General features: G+C 42.1%; 1 protein-coding gene across 2 annotated transcripts in view; it reads right to left on the reverse strand.

Moving 5' to 3' along the window:
- The window catches only part of LOC116973364 (fibronectin type III domain-containing protein 4-like), a 219,743-nt gene that overhangs the window by 94,318 nt on the left and 101,739 nt on the right, over positions 1 to 23,686 (reverse strand). For both annotated transcript variants that reach the window (XM_033021353.1, XM_033021352.1), the window contains exons 2-3: positions 14,193 to 14,311; positions 636 to 840 (exon numbers count right to left, since the gene is read on the reverse strand). In XM_033021353.1, the coding sequence (XP_032877244.1) occupies positions 636 to 825 (190 nt within the window). In that variant the 5' untranslated portion in view covers positions 826 to 840; positions 14,193 to 14,311. The remainder of the gene's footprint in view (positions 1 to 635; positions 841 to 14,192; positions 14,312 to 23,686) is intronic.

Here is a 23,686-nt window from a genome sequence, read left to right on the forward strand (position 1 = left end):
TCAACCCCAAAGACCTAAACACAGCAATTAAACACCCACACTACCCGATGAGAACCACCGAGGACGTGGCTGCGCAAATTGGAAACGCAGCGGTATTCTCGGTCCTTGATGCCAAAAGCTCTTTCTGGCAAATACCACTGGATGCCATGCATCATCTGCTCTGACGACCTTTGCCACACCGTTTGGCCACTACAGGTTTGCAAGAATGCCCTTCGGCATTAACTCAGCCAGCGAAGTTTTCCAACGCGCAATGGAACAGCTGTTTGCAGAATATCCATGTGCCATATCTCCTGTGTGCGTCAGGTATTTACAATGTTAAAGCATCTTTTTACAACAAATTCATAAACATTCAAACAATGTAGCCGCTCAATTATTGATATAACAGTTAGTTTAAAGACTTGTCCCCTACAACTGCTTTACAATTAGATACTATTCCCTAATAACTCTGCTTACATCCACACAAATGCATGGGAGTGTTTGCAGTAATAGTGTGAATAACAGTTTAGTTATCATATTGTAACGTTCAGACAGCTCTGCTATTAGGAAGCTCCCTAACGTATAATAGCTTGTCAGCGACCATTAAAGTACTGTACATGACACAAAACCAGAGTAAATAATAAATTAAGAGATCTCACCTTTGTTCGAGCTATTTGATGGCACCCAATCAGTTTCTTTTAGAGTTCTGAATTGGACACGCTTGCTGGCACGACTTTCCCCATTCAGACCAATCGATTGAACTTGGATTACATATTCCGTGTCTTCCTCTAAGTCCCAAAGCACACAGGCTCGGTTTGTTGTATTCACTTCACGGATTGATCTTTGCATCTGACCATCTTTTCGCTGCATCAAACAGCAATTGAAAAATTAGCTGATGATAAATAAATGTATGAGAATGATTAAAATTCGACTCCTTTTTTAATATAATTATCTCACCAGATTCTAATGAACACAAGTGCATGGTATGGTTCAAGGCCATTTATGAGGCTCAAAAACTCATTTTAGACACGCACATTGACCTAATTTTCACCCATATTCTATTTATGAAGGAGGAAGATAAAAAGTCCACACCCATGGGGGGCCAACTTTGTGTGGGAGGGATGCAGAATATGGGTCTTATCCTGATATACATCCTGAGTAATTATCCTGATATACATTTATACTTCATGTGTACATATATACCTGTTTCCTGATTTATAGCATGGAAACAGGCCCTTTGGTCCCTGAGTCCATGCTGACAATCAACCACCCATTTACAATAATCTTATATTAATGTAATCCAACTTTATTCTTTGCATATTGTTATCAATGCCACCCAGATTCTACCACTCACCTACATACCAAAGGCAATTTACAAAGGTCAATTAACCTGCCATCCTGCACATCTTTGGGATGTGGGGGAAACGCAGAGGAAACGATACAGCCACAGGGAAAACATGCAAACTCCAAGCAGACAGCACCTAAGGTCTGGATTGAACCCGGCTTTCTGGCACTGTGCTGCAGTGGCTCTACAAACTGTGGAATTGTGCTGTCCTTTATTTCCTCAAAGTTACAGTAAACGCAACAGCTAGTAAACCAGCTAGGCATTAAAGGTAATAAAGTTAAAGAGAGCTTTGTGTCAACTGTCAGGTACAGTGCATTCAGAAAGTATTCAGACCCCTTCACTTTTTCCACATTTTGGTACGTTACAGCCTTATTCTAAAATGGATTAAATTCTTTTTTTTAATCATTAATCTATACACAATACCCCAAAATAAAAAAGTGAAAACAGGTGTTTAGAAATTTTGGCAAAGTAATTAAAAATAAATAACTTAAATTATGTACATAAGTATTCAGACCCTTTACTGAGTACTTTGTTGAGGCACCTTTGGCAGTGATTACAGCCTCAAGTCTTCTTGGGTATGACGCCACAAGCTTGGCACACCTGTATTTGGGTAATTTCTCCCATTCATCTCTCCAGATCCTCTCAAGCTCTGTCAGGTTGGATGGGGAGCGTCGATTCACATCTATTTTCAGGTCCCTCCAGAGATGTTCGATCGGGTTCAAGTCCGGGCTCTGGCTGGGCCACTCAAGGACATTCACAGACTTGTCACAAAGCCACTCCTGCGTTGTCTTGACTGTGTGCTTGTGGCCTTTTGGAAGGTGAACCTCTGCCCCTGACTGAGGTCCTGAATGCTCTGGAGCAGGTTTTCATCAAGGATCTCCCTGTACTTTGCTCCATTCATCGCTCCCTGACTAATCTCCCAGTTCCTGCTGCTGAAAAACATCCCCACAGCATGATGCTTACACCACCATGCTTCACTGTAGGTATGGTATTGGCCAGCCGTGCCTGGTTTCCTCCAGATGCGACACTTGGCATTCAGGCCAAAGAGTTCAATCTTGGTTTCTTCAGACCAGAGAATCTTGTTTAGGTGCCTTTTGGCAAATTCCAAGTGGGCTGTGATGTTACTTTTACTGAGGAGTGGCTTCCGTCTGGCTACTCTACCATAAAGGCCGGATTGGTGGAGTGTTGCAGATATAATTGTCCTTCTGGAAGTTTCTCCCATCTCCACAGAGGAACCCTGGAGTTCTGTTAGTGACCATCGGGTTCTTGGTCATCTTCCTGACCAGGCCCTTCTCCCCCGATTGCTCAGTTTGGCCAGGCGGCCAGCTCTATGAAGAGTCCTGGTGGTTTCAAAGTTCTTCCATTTAAGTATGATGGAGGCCGCTGTGCTCTTCTGGACCTGAAATACTGCAGAAATTGTTTTATACCCATCCCCAGATCTGTGTCTCAACACAATCCAGTCTTGGAGGTCTACGAATAATTCCTTCATCTTCAAAGCTTGATTTTTGCTCTGACATGCACTGTCAACTGTGGGATCTTATATAGATAGGTGTGTGCCTTTCCAAATCATATAACCATATAACCATATAACCATTACAGCACGGAAACAGGCCATCTCGACCCTTCTAGTCTGTGCCGAACACGTGTTCTCCCCTAGTCCCATATACCTGCGCTCAGACCATAACCCTCCATTCCTTTCCCGTCCATATAACTATCCAATTTATTTTTAAATGATAAAAACGAACCTGCCTCCACCACCTTCACTGGAAGCTCATTCCACACAGCCACCACTCTCTGAGTAAAGAAGTTCCCCCTCATGTTACCCCTAAACTTCAGTCCCTTAATTCTCAAGTCATGTCCCCTTGTTTGAATCTTCCCTCCTCTCAGTGGGAAAAGCTTATCCACGTCAACTCTGTCTATCCCTCTCATCATTTTAAAGACCTCTATCAAGTCCCCCCTTAACCTTCTGCGCTCCAAAGAATAAAGCCCTAACTTGTTCAACCTTTCTCTGTCCAATCAATTTAATTTACCACTGGTGGACTCCAATCAAGTTGTAGAAACATTTCAAGGATAAGCAGGATGCACCGTAGCTCAATTTTGAGTGTCATAGCAAAGGGTCTGAATACTTATGTATTTCAGTTCTTTCCTTTTAATTACTTTGTAAAAATTTCTAAACACCTGTTTTCCCTTTTAGTGTAGGTTGTAGATTGATAATAAAAAATAAGAATTTAATCCATTTTTGAATAAGGCTGTAACGTAACAAAATGTGAAAAAGGTGAAGGGATCTGAATACTTTCTGAATGCACTGTATTTTTATTGGCAGAGGTAGTGGAGAGGCAGGAGGATCGAAACAAAAGAGTCACAGTTTAAAATTCAGAGAGGTATCTCTGTCCCCAGTCTTGTTCGATTTGTGGTCCCTTTCCTCCCACCTTAACACTTGTTGTAAATATCATTTTAATTAGGGACACGATGTGGTAGTGTCCATACACCTAACTAACTAAAAGCTCATGCATCAATGCAGCAGTAATCAATAGGGCTAATGCAGTATTAGCCTTCAGTCTCCATTTGTACAGCTTATTCTCCAGTTGTATTGAATCCGATTGGCCCACCTCCAGTACCTAGCTCAGTTTTGGCCAAAACCTCCCAGGGAGTATTTGGAAGGAATACAGCGCACTTCAACTGAATTCTACAAGGGCATTAATGGTTAAATTTGGAACACAAATTGCACAACTTAGATTCTATTCCTTTGAGGGTAAAAGATTAAAGAGTGATCTAATTAGACTTCTAAAATGATTAAGAGCTAAGTGTTTTTCAGAACACTGAGGGCTAGAATGGCAGAAATACTTCTCAAACCCTCAAGGAAAGCTTTTGCTGATTGCATTATCTGTTTTTTGCCTTTTGCCAATGTCCTGCACTAACTAGACTCCCCTTGGTTCCCTAAATATCAGTCGAACCCACTCAGAAACCAGGCCACCCTAGGCTTCCTGAGAAGAGAACATCAGAGGGAAGAAATGTTGCTATCTTGAATGACCAATCCCCAATATTTGAGACCATGACATCTCAGCCAGGGTAAACATCAACTCCTTATTTCCCCAGTCAACCTCTGTAGGAATTGTGTACAGTTTGATTAGATAATCTTTCATTCTTCTAAAATCAAGGAAGCATAAGGCCAGTCTACTTAATCTCTCCTCAAATGATGTTCCCAGGATCCCAGAAATGAAACAGGTGGATTTTCCCTTCTCCTTGACCACAAAAAAAAATCCTTCTTTAGAAGCACCTGATCTCTGCACAATTTTCCAAATCTGGCTTTAACACAGTATTTCTATCATGGCCATGAGTCATCAGTACTTTTGTCATCAAATCATCTTGAACTAAAGGCCAGCATGTAATTTGTCTTCTAATTGTTTGCTTAATGCATATAAACTTTCAGTGAATCCTGTGTGAAATAGTTTCCCTTTGAACACCAATGCATCCAAGTGCTTGATCTTACATGTTTGCACATTATATTCTACCTTCCATTTTTGGCCATTTACTTAATCAGTCTATATTTCCCTGAAGCAGGCCAGGAACAATATTATAACAATTTTATATCTGAAGAGGTGGGCAGCACAGTGGCGCAGTGGTAGAGCTGTTGCCTTACATCGTTAGAGACCCGAGTTCGATCATGACCACAGGTGTTGTCCGTATGGAGTTTGTACGTTCTCCCTGTGACTGCGTGGGTTTTCTCCGGGTGCTCCGATTTGCTCCCACATTCCAAAGACATATAGGTTTGTTGGTAAATTGGCTTCTGTAAATTGTTCCAAATATGTTGGATAGTGCTAGTGTATGGGTGATTGTTAGTCGGCGTGGACTCAGTGGGCCGAAGGGCCTGTTTCCATGCTGTACCTCTAAATAAACCAAACTGAAGCCCATGCTCCCAGCTTTATATTATTACCAAACTTGGGTATATTGTACTTCATCCCCTCATCCAAGTCATTGATATAGATGATGTGACCAGACTTGGCTCAAGCATTGTTCCCTATGGCTCCCCACTATTCAAAGCTTCCCAACATGAAAATGACCCAGGTTGCACATTGCACGCACACATTCTATTCCCCTCACTCTCCAGAATTCTGAAGAGATCGTTTCCTTTACACCTCAACAGTTCATTCTTCCGTCCTTCCAATCACTTCCCGTCTTATAGCACTTTGTCTTGCAACTGCAGGCAATGTAACGCCTGTCCTTTCATATCTTCCCTGCTCACCAGTCCTTCCAGGGGCAGCAAGAACTTAAGTACACTTCTTCCAATCTAGTTTACTGCATTCAGTGCTCACACTATGATTTCTTCTATAATTAAAAATCTGGGGCAAATTGGGTGATCCCTTTGTGGAACACCTGCATTTAGTCCACTGGAGTAGCCCTGAGCTTCCTGTTGCTGCCACTTTAGTTCACCATCCCACTCCTATTCTGACCTTTCTCTTTGTGACCCCTGCACTGTAACAATGAGGCCCATTGCAAGCTTAAGGAACAGAATCTTATTTTCCATCAGGGCATGTTGCTGTCCAGGATTGAATATTCATTTCTCCAACTTTGGACACCTTTCTCTTTCTTTCTGTCCAGATGAGGACTGGCCACTTCTGCCTGCCATCACTTTAACTTTATTTTTCTCTTTTTTCTTGTATAGTCAGAACTGTTGGGGATATCCCTCAGCCATAACATGAGCAACACAATGCATAGACAATAAAGCTTAATCTTAACTGCAACCTGAGGCCATTCTGGTCTCAGCTCATAATGGGAAAAAATGTAACAAAGTATGTTAAATGAGTAAAGGAGGTAAAATAATAATCATCATGGAAGATTTTATACAGTACCAGATAAAGTAACGGGAGGAGTTAGTGAAAGGGTTTTCGAAGATCTTTGGAATTTTTGGAAAGAAAATAATTTGGAATGAAGATCTTGCAATTCCTTTCTCTCACCCAATAAATAAAAGCCTGATCAGAGAAAATTGTACTAAAACATATTAGTAGGTGCAGGGAAATATGCAGGGAATAGCAATAACAACATGATATGTAAGGAAATAGAGAAAGATGCAAGGCAAAGCCAACATTCAGGTAAAAGCTGATTTTATAGGGATGCAAATAGAAACAGTGAAGGTCACAGGATTACATGGATCGTGATTATTCATCACTTACGTTAATAATTATGGTTGGAATTCAAAGTAAACTTTTTAAATTGAAGACATATCCAACCAATTGATTTCATTAATAAGGGAAGGACGGTGCTTAAAGGAAGGTGTTAAAAATATATAGGATGGGAAATAAACTTTAATATAGATAAGTTTGGAAGAGTTCTGGAAAATAATCAATGATTAATTGGGTGGAGGAACAGTAAGTTCTAGAAATCAATAAAGAGTGACACAATAAGGCCATAAAAATAAACTGGTTACTTAAGTTCACTCCCAAAGAACATATAACACTAATGACTATAAATTAATGCCAGAGAGTTGTCTTAAACTTATTATATCAGTATATTAAACAGTGCCCCTGTGACTGAGAATGGGATGAGTTTGGTAGATAATTTACAATCTGCCGAAATACTAATGCAGCCTGTTTAACTCTACTGACCGAAGTTCAATTCCTAGGTATAAAATAGGTTAAACCACACTTAGCACACTCACAATACTTTTAGTCTTCACATTATAAAGGGATGCACAAAGACCAGAGAAAAAAAGTCATTGGAATGATACCAAAACTGAAATGTTATACCAATCAGGAAAGGTTGAACAAGATATGGCCTTTTTCTCTGGAGACATTTGACAATTGACATAATTGAGAACATGGTTTATTTTGAGGCAGTATAGAATAAAATTATGGTGGTGAATGTTTGAAATTCACAAAGGTTGTGCCTTATAGAAGTTGGAAATTTTTTGTAAGTCAAGAAGTGCAGGCCCATTCCTGAAGCTGCATTATGTATGTGCCTGGGCCAGTTGAGTTTCTAATCAATAGCCTGTTGAGGATGTTGATGGTGGTGGGATCAATGATGGTGATGCCACTGATGATCAGGAGTTGGTGGCTAGATTTGCACTTGATGGAGATAGTCATTGCCTGACACTTGTTTGCCATGAATGTAACTTGTCATTTATCAGTTCAATTTGAGTGTAGTTTGTATCTTACTGCATACAGACAAGGACTGCTTCCATTTCTCAAGTTGCAAATGGAATTGGACATTGTGCCTCCATTACAACCTTAACAGATGTCCCCACTTCTGACCTTGTGATGGAAGGAGGTCAATAATGCTGCAGCTGAAGATAGCTGGCCCGAGGATACTGCCCTGAGCAACTCCTGCAGCCATGTCTTAGGACTGAGATGATTGACTTCCAAAACTGTAACTATTTTTTTTTGTGCAAAGTATGAGTGCAATAATTATTGTGTTTTCTCCTGGATACCAAATAATTTCAGTTTTGTCAGGGTTTTTTTGATGAATAATGAATCAAATGCTGCCTTGATATCAAAGGCAGCCATTCTTGCTTCCTCACTGGAATTCAGCTCTTTGCCCCTGTGTAGGACAAGGCAGGGGGTCTGGAGTAATGGGCCTAGCAAGACACAAATCAGGCCAAGATGAACAGATTCTTGGTGATTTCATCTAGATAATTCTCTTGATAACACCTTTCATAATTTTCCTGATAATTTGGATTGAATTGATTGGTGGATAAATAGCCATATTGGATTTGTTCTCCATTTTGTCAAAAAGGACATATTGAACTTTTCCCAGTCACTTACCTCGATGGAGATGCAATTTTTCTCCGTGCCACATCTCCATCCCCCCTGCGGCCTACAATGTGGAGTGGTGCGGTCTTTCCTGGAGACCGGCCGGGAGCTGCAAGCCATGGGTGCGGCGTGGACTTACCTGGGGTCTTTTGCCGAGGGTCGCTAGTGTTGGAGCTCCGACCGTGGGGATTGTGCGCTTTAACACCGTGAAGCAGCGGTCTCCGGTAAGAAGTGGCCGACTCAGAAACTCCATGCTGTTCCGATCCGTCCCGACGCTGGAGTTTCGATCATCACAACGAGAGGGCATGAACAGCGGACCCTCAACAACGGAAAGTGCAGAGGGTTCAAGGCCCCGACCACAGGTGAACAAAGGAGGAAGATGACTGAACTTTATTACCTTCCATCACAATGAGGAATGTGGATTCCACTGTGGTGGATGTTTATGTTAAACTTTATTTTATGTCCTGTGTGTATTTTTGCTTTTTTACTTACTATGGCAGTATAGTAAATCAAATTTCACTGTACCTTAATTGGTACATGTGACAATTAAATTGAATCTTGAATCTTGAAGTCATTTGTCACATTGTTGGGTCGAGGCCATGGTTCAAACTGTGTAGAAACTGCTTGGTTACAGGCTTGTCTAGTTCTGGAGACTATGTTTAGTGCTTCTGTCAGAATGTTGTGTAGTTCTCCTGCCTCTGCTGTTCTCAACACTCTCAGGCATTCAAAGAGAAACTTGACAAGCACGCAAAGAAAGCTGTTTATATGGATATATTGATTATGTTAAATAATGAAAGTGCATGGAGGTTGTTTCTGTGCTGTTAATGTAGTGCAAGATTTTAAAGCTGACTACATTTCATATTCACTAACAATATTATGTGTGCTCATGATCAATTCTTCTGCTCATGTTATATAATGACATTGACAGATAATGAAAACTTTAATTAGAAAGCACCAGTGGCATTGGATAGAGTTTGACCATTGAGGTGTGTGTGTGACTGATTCAGAATTACTGACGAGGTTGATTAAAAATGTAGGGTGAACATTCTGTTGGTGCGTTATGGAAATGACTGCCAGCTGAGATTAGCCTATGTCTTTTCCCATGTCTCTTTTCTGGTTGAAGTAGCAGTATGTCAATATATTATTTATATTTCTGATCGGCAATCATGGGAAGCAACATCTCCTGGGTCAAAAGGTGAGTAGAACAGAGAAGGAAATGAATACAATTATTTAGATGCCCACTATACTCTGGTAGTGCTGGAATGTTACTCTGGTTATCACAAGTCTTCAATCATTTTATAATAGGGTAGCATTAAATGACAAATTATTGTAGTGATGATGTCTTCAGTGTCACCAACAAATCTGAAAATGCTTTTCCATCACCCTCCCCCCCTGTTAAAGCAATAGTTTCCAGCAACAATATTCACAGTATTACACAGCCACGCAGCAGAAATTGTTACCACGGGCAGAAGCTGGTTTATCCTATCAAATTAAAGCAATCCCCCCCACTCCCATGTAAAGGATCTTTTCCTGAGCTCTGGACAGACCCACAAGGTCAGAGATAATAAATAAGCCACTGTAAAATACTAATGTATTTACAGATATAAACAGATGAAATATCATTCAAACTGTGTTGGTAAAATAAAATGCAGAGGAGTGACAAAGACTACATGAATGCGGCAGAATGAGGAATTGACTACAAATCAGCAACAGTAGGTAGTTAAAGCAGAATCCTGACTTAATGGTAGGCTGCTGCAATGCTTCAGGAGATTGAAGTGGGCGTGTGGAGTATCTCGCAGCTGACAGCAGCAGCAAGATGGGCTCACACCACCTGGTGATCAGATGATGGAGAGAAATTGAAAACTGATTTTCAATGACCTACAGAGGCAGAGGATTGTACTACTTGTATAACCATTCGCATCTGCCCTTTTTTTTTAAGCTCAAAAGGGTCACCACATCAGAGGAATAAGGAGCTGAATTTATTTGCAGTATCTTATTATCTCTGTGCCTGATTGTGACTTTACTGCTGACAGGGAATATTCAGGACTTAGACAAAAGGACCAGGACAGCCACTTGGATCTGCCCTTCCCTCCTATTACAGTAGCCCAACCCCTCATTCACTCTTCGGCCTTTCATCAACTTTGGATCCAACCAGTGGAAAAAAACAGTCTCAGAGTGCCAGACAATTCGATCCTGACCACGGGTGCTGTCTGTGTGGAGTTTGCACGTTCTCCTGGTGACCGTGTGGGTTTTCTCCATGTCACCTGTGGGCAGGATCAAACCCGGGTCTCTGGCGCTGTAAGGCAGCACTGAAAGGCAGAGCTGTAAGGCAAGGCTGTAAGGCAAGTCAAGTCAAGTCAAGTTTATTCGTCACATACACATACGAGATGTGCAGTGAAATGAAAAGTGGCAATGCTCGCGGACTTTGTGCAAAAAACAAACAAACAAACTCCAAACAGAATGGAACAGAATCACGTATTCTTTTACATATGAAATATTGTGGACAGAAGGAAAAAGGGGGAAAAAAACAGCTATTTAAAAAAAAACCCAGTAGAGTGGTACAGTAAAGTTAGTCCCTGGTGAGATAGGAGTTTACAGTCCCAATGGCCTCTGGGAAGAAACTCCTTCTCAACATCTCCGTTCTCACAGCATGGCAACGGTGGCGTTTGCCTGACCGTAGCAGCTGGAACAGTCCGTTGCATGGGTGGAAGGGGTCTCCCATGATCTTATTGGCTCTGGAGTTGCACCTCCTGATGTATAGTTCCTGCAGAGGGGCGAGTGAAGTTCCCATAGTGCGTTCGGCCGAACGCACTACTCTCTGCAGAGCCTTCTTGTCCTGGGCAGAGCAATTCCCAAACCAGATTGTGATATTTCCGGACAAGATGTTTTCCACAGCCGCTGAGTAGAAGCACTGGAGGATCCTCAGAGACACTCTGAATTTCCTCAATTGCCTGAGGTGGTAAAGGCGCTGCCTTGCCTTACTCATAAGTGCTGCAGCGTGTGATGTCCATGTTATATCCTCAGAGATGTGGACTCCCAGGTATTTAAAACAGTTCACCCTATCCACAGTATCCCCATTTATCCTCAATGGTGTGTACGTCCTCGGATGATGTGCCCTCCTAAAGTCCACGATCAGCTCCTTCGTTTTTTTGATGTTCAAGAGGAGGCTGTTGTCCTGACACCAGAGTGCCAGATCAGCCACCTCCTCCCGGTAGGCCTTCTCATCGTTGTCTGAGATCAGGCCCACCACCACAGTGTCATCAGCAAACTTGATTATAGAGTTGGAGCTGAACCTAGCCACACAGTCATGTGTGTACAGGGAGTACAATAGGGGGCTGAGGACGCAACCCTGGGGGGGATCCTGTGCTCAGGGTGAGGGACTTTGATGTATTTCCTCCCATCTTGACTGGCGGTGAGAAAGTCCAGGGCCCAGGCACACAGGGGGGTGTTGAGCCCTAATTCCACTAGCTTCTCGGCCAGTCTGGTGGGGACTATGGTGTTGAAGGCTGAACTGAAGTCTATGAACAGCATCCTCACGTAGCCCCCCTTCTGGCTGTCAAGATGAGAGAGAGCGGTGTGCAAAACCTGGGAGACCGCATCATCCGTGGATCTGTTCGGACGGTATGCGAATTGTAACGGGTCCATGTTGCAAGGGAGGAAGGCGCAGATGTGTTTCTTCACCAGCCTCTCAAAGCATTTCATGACTACCGAGGTAAGGGCCACCGGACGGTAGTCATTCAGACAGGCTGGGGAGGCATTTTCAGATAACGGTACAATGATGGATTTTTTTGAAGCAGGCAGGGACAACGGACTTGTCCAGGGAGAGGTAGAATATTGTAGTGAGCACTGGAGCTAGCAGCGTAGCACAGGACTTGAGTACTCGCCCCGAGATGCCATCGGGGCCTGCAGCTTTCCTCGTGTTCACCCGTCAGAACCCTCCTCACATCGTGCTCAGACAGCGAGAATGTGTGCACATTCCTCCCTTCAGCTTGGTTCGCCAGCCCGTTGGCGGTATTGTCGATAGTCGGCAGACCTGGGGTGATGTTGCCCATCTCGAAACGAGCATAAAAGGAGTTCAGGTCATCAGCTAGGGAGGTGCCGGCACTTGCGGATGAGGGTGGGGTGCTCCGGTAGTTGGTTACAGTCCGTAGCCCCTGCCACAGGCGTCTGGTGTCCTGCTGCTCCATCTGTAACTCCATCTTGTCCCTGTACCTCATTTTTGCGTCCTTCACCGCCCTTCGCAGTCGGTAGGACTCTGCCTTGTAGACGTCCATGTTTCCTGATGCCAGGCCCGAGTTGTAGGCAACGGTGCAAGCATTCAAGGCAACACGAACGGACCTGTCTACCCAGGGTTTTTTATTCGGAAAGGTGCTTACCCTTACCGTGGTGACGATGTTGTCGGTTATTGTTGCGATGAAGTCCGTGACTGCTTCCGCGAACTCACTGACGTCACTGGAACTTGCTTGGAACATATTCCAGTCGACATCGCTCAGTGCATCTTGCAGCATGGCCTCTGACAGGTCGGACCACCGCTTTACGTCCCTCGTCACTGCTGCTTCCCGAACTATCCTCTGTTTATACTCTGGCAGCAGGAAAATGGCAGCGTCGTCAGATTTTCCTAGGGGAGGGAGTGAAACGGCCTTGTAGCCCTTCCGGAATGTCATACAGCAGTGGTCCAATGTTCTTTCCCCCCTGGTGGCACACGTGATGTGTTGGTAGAAGTTCAGCATGACCTTCTTAAGATTTGATTTATTAAAATCTCCAGCCACCACCATAGCCTCATCCGGGTACTTGTTTTGATGTCGATATAGCACATCATGTAGGGCCGATAGTGCCATGTCGGTGTCCGCCTGCGGTGGAATGTAGACGGCTGTGACGATCACTGAGCCGAACGCCCGGGGAAGGTAGAATGGGCGGCATGAGATCATCAGGTGCTCCAGGTCCGGCGAGCAGGAACGGGAAAGCATCTTGATATTTCCAGGGTTGCACCAGTTGTTATTGGTCATGAAGCAGACTCCTCCACCCTTAGATTTCCCAGATTCTTCTGTTCTGTCAGCACGGTGGACAATGAAGGACTCGGTTGGGCAGATTACCTGATCCGGAATCAGTGAGGACAGCCATGTTTCGGTCAGGCAGAGGATGTTGCAGTCCCTTATGTCCCGCTGGAATCTGATCCTCGCCCTGAGGTCATCCAGCTTGTTTTCCAGGCAGCGCTGTAAGGCAGAGCTGTAAGGCAACGCTGTAAGACTATCGCTATGCCAACGTGCCGCACTACAAACATGGTCAAAAGTTCCCAAAATGTAACAGTGTGCCAGGGTTAATGTTGAGTTCAGAAGTGTGCTTCCAAGGAAATCTAGGGCCCTCGCTGTTGGAAGTATGTTTCCAGTTCAGTACCCTGTAGTAGCACTCTAGCAGGAGATTGGGAGAGGCCTTGTTCAGTGGCATAAGTGGCCAATTACTCTGTTCCCCAGGCTTCTGCAGATCTCCCCAGGAAGTTGCGGCGAGAGATCTGAAGAACCCTGTGGAAATCGACATTTTTTTTCAGTGATGGAATCAAATCCAATAGAAACTTGGCTTCAGCATATGCTCTTATATGTGAAAATTGCACCATATTTATTTTAATATCTTATAAAATATGAGCTTTAATAAACTGGAGAATGAGGAAGGAAGAGACAGTAACTTTAAGATGTTGCTTCCATCACAGTGAGGAGGTGCCTGGTGAACTCACTGTGGATGTTAATTTGTGTTTATTGTGTGTTTTGTTGTTTATTATTATATGTATGACTGCAGGCAACGACATTTCGTTCAGACCGAAAGGTCTGAATGACAAATAAAGGATCTAATCTAATCTAATCTAATCTAATACATTCCTTTGATAATGAAAATAGAAAACTGCAGAAATATTTATCACTCTAAGGCTTCAGCTTCCTGCTGTTCAAATGACCACTCACAACTCTGAGATCACGGGATTTGTAAGTGTTATCTTTCAGGTGGATTTAATTGGTCCGACATTGATTTCAATGAAAGCTGGCACTTGCGGGACAAAACTGCTTTAAGCAGCAAGCGAGTTTGCATAGAGTTTATAAACAGCAACCAAGAAATGAAATGAGATTGTGTAGCATTACCAGTTGTGATATTGCATAACCAATGATAACATCTCCTTCAGGAACATCCCAGGACACACTGGCTGAGTTGGCCTTCAGGTGACTGACCGTGACATTGACAGGAGCTGGTGGTCTGTCAGCTGAAAAACATAAATTAGGGGTGGACATTAGATGTTTTTCCTTATGCATCTGTCAAAACATTAGGCAAATACTTAACTCTGTGAGCAGTAAGACACTGAAATAGCCATCCTTCACCAGCAATAGAATGAACACAGTTAGTTTTATGAGCATAAGGATGAGATTTACAGAATGGTTAGTTCAAATAAAAGTTTTCATTTAATTAGTCCTTTGAGTGCCATTTAACACTTTGTGATATGAGGGCACAGTCTTTGATGGTGCCTGTGAAATGATGCTGACTTCTTTACATTTGTATCCCTGGTATTATCAGACTCATTTCATCCTCCCTCAGGTGGAAGGAATGGGTTGGACAGCCTTCAGACGTTCAAAGTCTCTCGTTTCCCTTTCCCCTGACTCAGTCTGAAGAAGGGTCTCGACCCGAAACGTCACCTATTCCTTTTCTCTAGAGATGCTGCCTGCCCGCTGAGTTACTCCAGCTTTTTGTGTCTATCTTTCCAATAAATAGCTGATGGTTTCATTTGCTTTCATCCATTCAAGATGAAATGATTTGCCTCAGCCTGTTGTATTCAATGATTTTACATCAGGTTGGTGAAATACAGTCAGTTAGGGATCAGTAGCTGGAGGCAGAAGAGACTGCAGATGAACCAAGTATCTTGAGTGAAAAACAAACTGCCAGAGGAATGCACCCGTGGAGGGAAGAAGGATCCTGACCCGAAATGTCATCTGTCCATTTCCCGCCACTGAAGCTGACTGACCCATTGAGTTCCTCCAGCAGTTTTAATTTTTAAATAAAGAGTTATAGGGTAGCAGCCAGTAATACAAACAAGAACTAGACTTCAGCTGACTGAATAAACACCACAGTTTGTGAAGAGAGCAAAGCACTGGCTCACAGCAGGAGACCACTTAAGAGATATGAGATAACTATGAGAAAACCTTGCACATATCAACCAAACGTACAAAAACCACAACGATAGTAATTGGACTACATCAAATCAGGTTTCAGACGTCTTTAGCTAAGATATTTTTCACTATAATGACAGACATCAAGGAAGATTCCAGATGATCTATTTTGTCACTTAGCCAAGGCTTGGTAACAGACACATTTGTCTGTCAATCAATATCCAGGACGTTTGTGCACCTAGAGAATGAGCCCTTACAACACTAATTTTGAGAGGAAAACAGACACAAACTCTGAAGAAGGGTCTCGACCCGAAACGTCACCCATTCCTTCTCTCCAGAAATGCTGCCTGTCCCGCTGAGTTACTCCAGCACTTTGTGTCTATCTTCGGTTTAAACCAATATCTGCAGTTCCTTCCAACTAATTTTGGGCATCTGAAGATTTTGTCCTCAGAATTCTTTAGAATTGTGTTGTGCACTACTTTGTCCCAACAAAGGTGTCTGATAATCTTGTCAGTTGTGACCTCCCTTGTAAATATATAATTCTATGAAACTATTTGTCTACCCCTTAAAATGTTGAAGTAAATAGTGCAATTGTAAATTTTGAAATTATGGTCAATCACCTGGTATTGTTGTTCTTAAAGAGCATAAAAACTCAATGTAGTTTGAGTTCAGGGAGATTCTTCCAGGAGATTATCTCCAGAGATTCTTCTTCAAGGCCTCCCCTGCACATCAGCTTGTTGTGCTGAGTAAAGACCTGTTACAACTACAGCTCTAGTCTGCTTGTGTCTTATTCAAATTCACAACACAGTCTTTGCACAGAGTTTATTAATAAAAGGAACTCAATGCCTTTGAGTTGCTCTAAGTGATGCTATTGTGGCGGTTCCTGGGAAGTAAGCTACTCCCTGGTTCACCCCCCTCAGCCAGCCATGAGTATAAGAGCAGGGGCTCTCAGTGGCAATTGGTCTTCAGTCTCCCACTGAAGCAGAGAGTAGTGCTGTATTAATTAAAGCCTTTACAGAATTCACCTGGCTCCTCGCCTTAATTCCGGGCTTTCCACACACCCACTACACTATTCCCTTACATGACTATCAGAAGCTCACCCAAGACTGGATAGCATACAAGCATCACACATGGAAGCAGTGGAGCTTTCAAAGGAATTAACAGAGAGGTAGAGTTGGAAGTTAACACTATCTGGGCAGATATTAACCAAAGTCAAGATGTGCATGAGGAAGAGAATGGGCCAAGATTTGTGAAAACTCCAGCATGCTGGTCATAGAGTTATTAAGCCATTGAAACTAATCGGTGCCATTCATCAAGCACCAATCTATACTAATCTCACACTAGTCCATTTTATTCTCCACACATTCTTATTAACTTCCCCCAGATTCTTCCAATCAGCACATCAGGGGTAATGAATTTACAATGAATCTACAATCATGCGAGTCTTTGGGACATGCCTGGACATATAGCCAGGGTGATCGTGGAAGCAAATAAGATTGTAGTGTTTAAGAGGCTTTTAGATCGGCACAAGTAAATGTAGGGAATAGGCTGAAATGGATCATGTGAAGGCAGTGGAGATTAGTTTAACTGGGCATTATGTTTGGCATAGACATTGTGGGCCAAAAGACTTGTTACTGTGCTGTAATATTCTATGCCCTATGAAACTGCAGAACCCAGAGAAAACCCACACTGTCACATGGAGAATGTAAACTCCATATAAAGATAACTGGAGGGTTGGAAGGAACCTGAATCTCTTGCACTGTGAGGCAGGGGCTCTGCCAGCTACATTACTGTTCCACCCCATGAATTTGTTTCACTTCTTGCGTCATGGTGTGATGGGCAAGATGAGAAGTCAATGTTGGAGAGGTTTTGTCTACGGGAATTGGTAAAAATGTAATCAACTTCCAGGATAATCCTGAAGCCACATCCAGATTTGACAAAAAAGTATGTGGTGTGAAAGGGCTTGATCTGAAGCAACCAATTTTAATGAAAGATAACTGCACCAGATTTCTTCAAATCTACAACCTTTGGAGTTCATGAATTGAGAATGGGTCCATCTGGAGAATGAATAATATTGCCACTAAAATCAGAAAGCAATAATCTCAATGGACAAGAAAGTATAGAGAGACGTTACTGTTAGAACTTATTATCTGTGTACCACCATACTGGACTCTGGACCTTTGAACTCCCAAGAACAGGATAATCTCCAGTCCTGAACTCCAGCTGAGCTCCACACTTGTAATTCTGCTGTGTTTATTGGCAGTTCAGTTGGGTGGGCAGTCAGGTGAGCAGAACTCCTTAGATGTTTGAATTGTTTTGCAGTATATTTATTTCCAATAGAACTGAGCGCTTTTAAAATGTTGTTAATATTATAAAAGGCCAGTGAGCCTGGAAATGTGACATCTCTGACCACTCAGGTACATGGTGTGGGGCATATAGTTTAGGCTTGGCAAGTGTTTCACTCAGCTGGGCCTCTTTGTTCAGCAAGGGAAGGACTGTGGCCAGAAGCCCATTGCAATACCATTAGTTTCAATATAATTATGGAGAAGGTCAGAACTGGACCAAGGGTTGAGATTTTTGATTGGAGAAAGGCTAACTTTGAGGAGATGTGAAATTATTTAAAAGGAGTGAATTGGGATATTTTGTTTTATGGGAAGGATGTAGTAGAGAAATGGAGGACATTTAAAGGTGACATTTTAAGAGTACAGAATCTTTATGTCCCTGTTCAGTTGAAAGGAAAGAGTAATAATTGGAAAGAGCCATGGTTTTCAAGGGAAATTGGACACGGTTCGGAAAAAGAGAGAGATCTACAATAATTATAGGCAGCATGGGTAAATGAGGTGCTTGAGGAGTATAAAGAATCTTAAGAAAGAAATTAGAAAAGCTAAAAGAAGATATGAGGTTGCTTTGGCAAGTAAGGTGAAAGTAAATCCGAAGGTTTTCTACAGCTATATTAATAGCAAAAGGATAACGAGGGATAAAATTGGTCCATTAGAGAGTCAGAGTGGACAGCTATCTGCAGAGCCAAAAGAGATGGGAAAGATATTGAACAATTTCTTTTCTTCGGTATTCACCAAGGAGAAGGATATTGAATTATGTGAGGTAAGGGAAACAAGTAAAGTAGCTATGGAAATTATGAGGATCAAAGAAGAGGAAGTACTGGCACTTTTGAAAAATATAAAAATGGATAAGTCCCCAGGTCCTGACAGGATATTCCCTAGGACATTGAGGGAAGTTAGTGTAGAAATAGCAGGGGCTATGACAGAAATATTTCACATGTCATTAGAAACGGGAATGGTGCCGGAGGATTGGCGTACTGCGCATGTTGTTCCATTGTTTAAAAAGGGTTCCAAGAGTAAACCTAGCAATTATAGACCTGTTAGTTTGACGTCAGTGGTGGGCAAATTAATGGAAAGGATACTTAGAGATAATATATATATAATCATCTGGATATACAGGGTCTGATTAGGAACAGTCAACATGGATTTGTGCCTGGAAGGTCATGTTTGACTAATCTTCTTGAATTTTTTGAAGAGGTTACTAGGGAAATTGATGAGGGTAAAGCGGTGGAAGATGTCTATATGGACCAGTAAGGCCTTTGACAAGGTTCCACATGGAAGGTTGTTTAAAAAGGTTCAATTGTTGGGTATTAATAGTGGAGTAGCAAGATGGATTCAACAGTGGGTGAATGGGAGACACCAGAGAGTAATGGTGGATAACTGTTTGTCAGGTTGGAGGCCGGTGACTAGTGGGGTGCCACAGGGATCTGTGTTGGGTCCACTGTTGTTTGCCATATACATCAATTATCTGGATGATGGTGTGGTAAATTGGATTAGTAAGCATGCAGATGATACTAAGATAGGTGGTGTTGTGGATAATGAAGTGGATTTTCAAAGTCTACAGAGAGATTTAGGCCATTTGGAAGAGTGGGCTGAAAGATGGCAGATGGAGTTTAATGCTGATAAGTGTGAAGTGCTACATCTTGGCAGGACAAATCAAAATAGGACATACATGGTAAATGGTAGAGAATTGAGGAATGCAGTTGAACAGAGGGATCTAGTAATAACTGTGCATAGTTCCCTGAAGGTGGAATCTTATGTAGATAGGGTGGTAAAGAAAGCTTTTGGTGTTGGCCTTTATAAATCAGAGCATTGAGTATAGAAGTTGGGATGTAATGTTAAAATTGTACAAGGCATTGATGAGGCCAATTCTGGAGTGTGGCGTACAATTCTGGTTGCCAAATTATAGGAAAGATGTCAACAAAATAGAGAGAGTACAGAGTAGATTTACTAGAATATTGCCTGTGTTTCAGCACCTAAGTTACAGAGAAAGGTTGAACAAGATAGGTCTTTATTCTTTGGAGCGCAGAAGGTTAAGGGGGGGACTTGATAGAGGTCTTTAAAATTATGAGAGGGATAGACAGAGTTGACGTGGATAAGCTTTTTCCATTGAGAGTAGGGAAGATTCAAACAAGAGGACATGATTTGAGAATTAAGGGACAAAAGTTTAGGGGTAACATGAGGGGGAACTTCTTTACTCAGAGAGTGGTAGCTGTGTGGAATGAGCTTCCAGTGGAAGTGGTGGAGGCAGGTTCGATTTTATCATTTAAAAATAAATTGGATAGGTATATGGACAGGAAAGGAATGGAGGGTTATGGTCTGAGTGCAGGTAAATGGGATTTGGTGAGAGTAAGTGTTCGGCACGGACTAGAAGGGCCGAGATGGCCTGTTTCCGTGCTGTAATTGTTATATGGTTATATAAGAGGGAAGCTGCAACAAACAGCTCTCTGGTCTTCAAGAGACCCCACCCTCCCCTCAGTTATTGAAAATCAAAACATCTACAGATTTGAAATAAAAATATTAAACAGAAACACTCCAGCAGGTCAGGCAATATCTGCGGAAAGAGAAACAGAGTTATCATATCAGGTCAAGAACTTTTAAATGAACTGGGAAAGAAAGAGAATAAGATAGGGTTCAGTTACAGTAAATGTCAAGGGCGGATGCGCAGGACATAACAAATATCTCTGAAAGGATCAGGCCAGAGTTGCTGCAACAATAAGCCATTGGTGAATCCATTATCCAGTTGATAGAGCAATGAATTGTTAGAGAAAGTAAACAAAGAAAGAAAAAACAAATACATCCTTTTTAAGGTGGTTAGGCCATTACGCCAAATAAGGTCTAGCCAAATTTTCATTTAGTTACACCATTCTTTTCTCCTACCCTCCAGGTAAATGCAAGTAAATCCATTTTGGGGGGGGTTTCCTTGGTGACCCCAATTGCTTCCAGCTTTTATTTCCATTTGGGAAGTATATTGTTCTATCCCCTTTAAAATCCATGATGCCACACTTTCAGTCATTTATTTCATCTATTAATACCATTGCAATTTAGTTCTTCCACCAACATTGCTTACTAACCCTGTGAACTACTTTGATTTGTGACTTTCTATTCGACCATCTCATTCATGACCATAAATCTCTTCTCACATCCTACCAATTTGAATAATTGCTCATTATCTCAATTCAGTTTCCTACTGCTTAATCCATTTGTAAACCAAGTCAATAACCTCCCTTCAATTTCAATTTTGTAAATAGATAATTTAAGGCCCTGTCCCACGATGCGAGTTTGCCCAAGAGCTCTCCCGAGTTAAAAAAAAAAATCATACTCGTGGTAAGTATGTAGAATGTGCATAGCGGGTACGTCGGAGCCCGTGGATGTCTCGTAGTGGCTCATAATGCTAACGGCAGGTACTCGGGAAATGCGAAACTCGTGAAGTTTTCTCAACAGTGTGAAAAATTTCCAAGAGTAAAAAAAATACTCGTGATGAAGTACCATGAGTTTGATTTTTTTTTAAACTCAGGAGAGCTCTTGGGTAAACTCGCATCGTGGGACAGGGGCTTTATGAGGAAATTTATTTAACATCAAAATATATGACAGGATGGCACTTAAAAAAAAAAAGCCCACCAGGTTCATTAAGTGTGAACTGCCTTTTAAATTCCACCTGGTTCTCTGAACAGCTGAAAATCTTCAAGCCTTTCTGTCACTCCACTCCCAACTGCAGACCATAGTAATTTCCTCTCTTCAGACGGAATGCTAATAAATCCTCAATTACCTGTTTACCACAGATGCATTTGCAATTGATAGGCACTTGGTACATATTCCCAGTACTTTTAGCTCAATATAATTGTCGTGCACTTTGAACAATCACTTCAGGTAACTATTTACTCATCACCTTAATTATGACAGAAAACTCACAGATGCAACATTTCCATGGAGATAGTGAGAAAACAGTGAGGAACTTTGTGAAAAGCAGCACCCACCATAGTGACCTGTTTTAAAGAATGCTATTATGTATAATATGAAGACATTTCAGTCTCTTGTTCAAAACATATTGCATTCACAATAATAAAGGTTGCAGAATATAACAAGCATCTTAATATGAGCACTGTTTGAACAAGTCATTAAATTAATCCACTATTCATAAGGCCCTTCCAGTGCATCAGTCCAACTTCACCTAATTAAAACTAATTGTCCAATGATCATATTTCCATTTATCACTTCAGTGCTCTCATTATTCCAATTTCATTCCTCTTTTTGACAGAATGTTGACATATTCTTATATTGCTCAATTTACAAAAGATTTGCCAGCAGGAGGCTGGGGATGCCATTTAATTCTACGGTTCCATAAAATATGCTGCAGGAAAGAACTATTTCACAGATTTAATGCCCAAATCATGTCCACCTTATGTTGTTCTAGAAACAGGTAGATTTTCTCAAAGAATAGTTGTTGAATATTTGCAATGTTTCCTAATGTATTTGACATGGTTGCTAGGTATGCATCTGATGTCCAAGGTAGGTACAGATTTATCAAGCAAGTGTAACATCCGATCACTGGAATCCATAAAGTATGGTCACTATTATTTATTGAAATAAAGGATTATCAATTTTAAGATCATGCAAGATCATCCTTTAGACTTTAGAGATATAGCGTGGAAACAGGCCCTTCGGCCCACCAAGTCCGCGCCAACCAGCGATCACCCCATACACTCGTACTATCCTGCACCCTAGGGATAATTTTCCCCCGAAGTCAATTAGCCTACAAACCTGCACGGCTCTGGAATGTGGGAGGAAACCAGAGCATCCGAAGAAAACCCACATGGTCACTGGGAGAACGTGCAAACTCAGTACACACAGCACCCGTAGTCAGGATCTAACACTGTAAGGCAGCAACTCTACTGCTGCACCACTGTGCCTCCCCTGTTGAAGAGAAAAGCGAGAAACAGATACTGTCCATAATCCACATTTCCCAGAACTTTCTTTTTTCTGATGGAAGGGGCTGTATGAGCTGATTCTCCAGATCTCAAAGTTACCTGACAATGTAAAGCAGATTATCAGTGGCAAATAGACCCTACAGGTTGTCTGACCTAATGCCCCACATCAGAATGCCTGGTGACATTCGAGGGCCTTTTGCTGTTAGGATCTTTCAAACAGCTTCTAAACATCTGATAGATGAACATATAATGAAAAATGATCAATTATTTAAAAGTGAAAAAGTAATTTAAAACACTTTAGAATGCTAACAAATAATTAAATAGGGAATGTTTTTAAATAAATTAGGTCCTTGTTCATAAAGCCACCCAGACCCGACATTAGCTGAGAGGCTGCATGCAAAGTACATAGTGTTGAATCCTGCAGTGGAGTAGGGATATTAAGTGGAAGCATGAAGCATGAAGCATATTTGGGACAACGACAGACAACTGGAGATTCTCCATGAAACTATTAATCAGCTCAATTGATGAGAAATGCAAATGTCCACCATCACGACCAAACCCACCCTCAACTCAACCAGCTGCAACCCCGAACACAGGAGACACGTACAAAAGATCAGGCTGCCTCACTCGACAGCCTAAACGCCTCCAATACTCCGGTTCTGATGGGGGGGGGGGGGTTAATGTGGCACCAAGCACCAACATGTGGCCGACCCACTTTGGTCTCGAGCCTTTGTTCATCGAGCTCGCGCTCCCGCGTGGACCTGGTGTGATCTAGGGCGACCAATCAACACCGATCTGGGTGAACAGCTGTTGGGGTGCAGCAGACGACAGAGTTAGTCTTCACTTCACAGTTGACACGTTAACACACCTTCCCTTTTGTACTAATTATTGAGCTGTATTGTTTAAATATTAAACTGAGTGTTTATGCAGTCACTGAGCTTGCTTTCTTCCCATTCCACGTAGATATATAGATTGAAATGAACAAAAATATATCTCTAGCCATTTTTTCCATTGAATCTAGAAGCATTAGTGAAGCTTCCACACATAGTGGGTTTCAACAGTTCATCTCATATTAGCTTGGTGACACAGAATAGCAAGCCAGAATTAATCATGTACAGGCTCCTTTTCCAATTCAATATCTTTTGGTGCACTCCTGCAAAAACTGTTCTCCAGGTGCACATTGAGGGCTACTGCTTCTTCTTGCATATGG

The sequence above is a fragment of the Amblyraja radiata genome, chromosome 5 (assembly GCF_010909765.2).
Source record: "Amblyraja radiata isolate CabotCenter1 chromosome 5, sAmbRad1.1.pri, whole genome shotgun sequence".
Lineage (NCBI taxonomy): Eukaryota > Metazoa > Chordata > Chondrichthyes > Rajiformes > Rajidae > Amblyraja > Amblyraja radiata.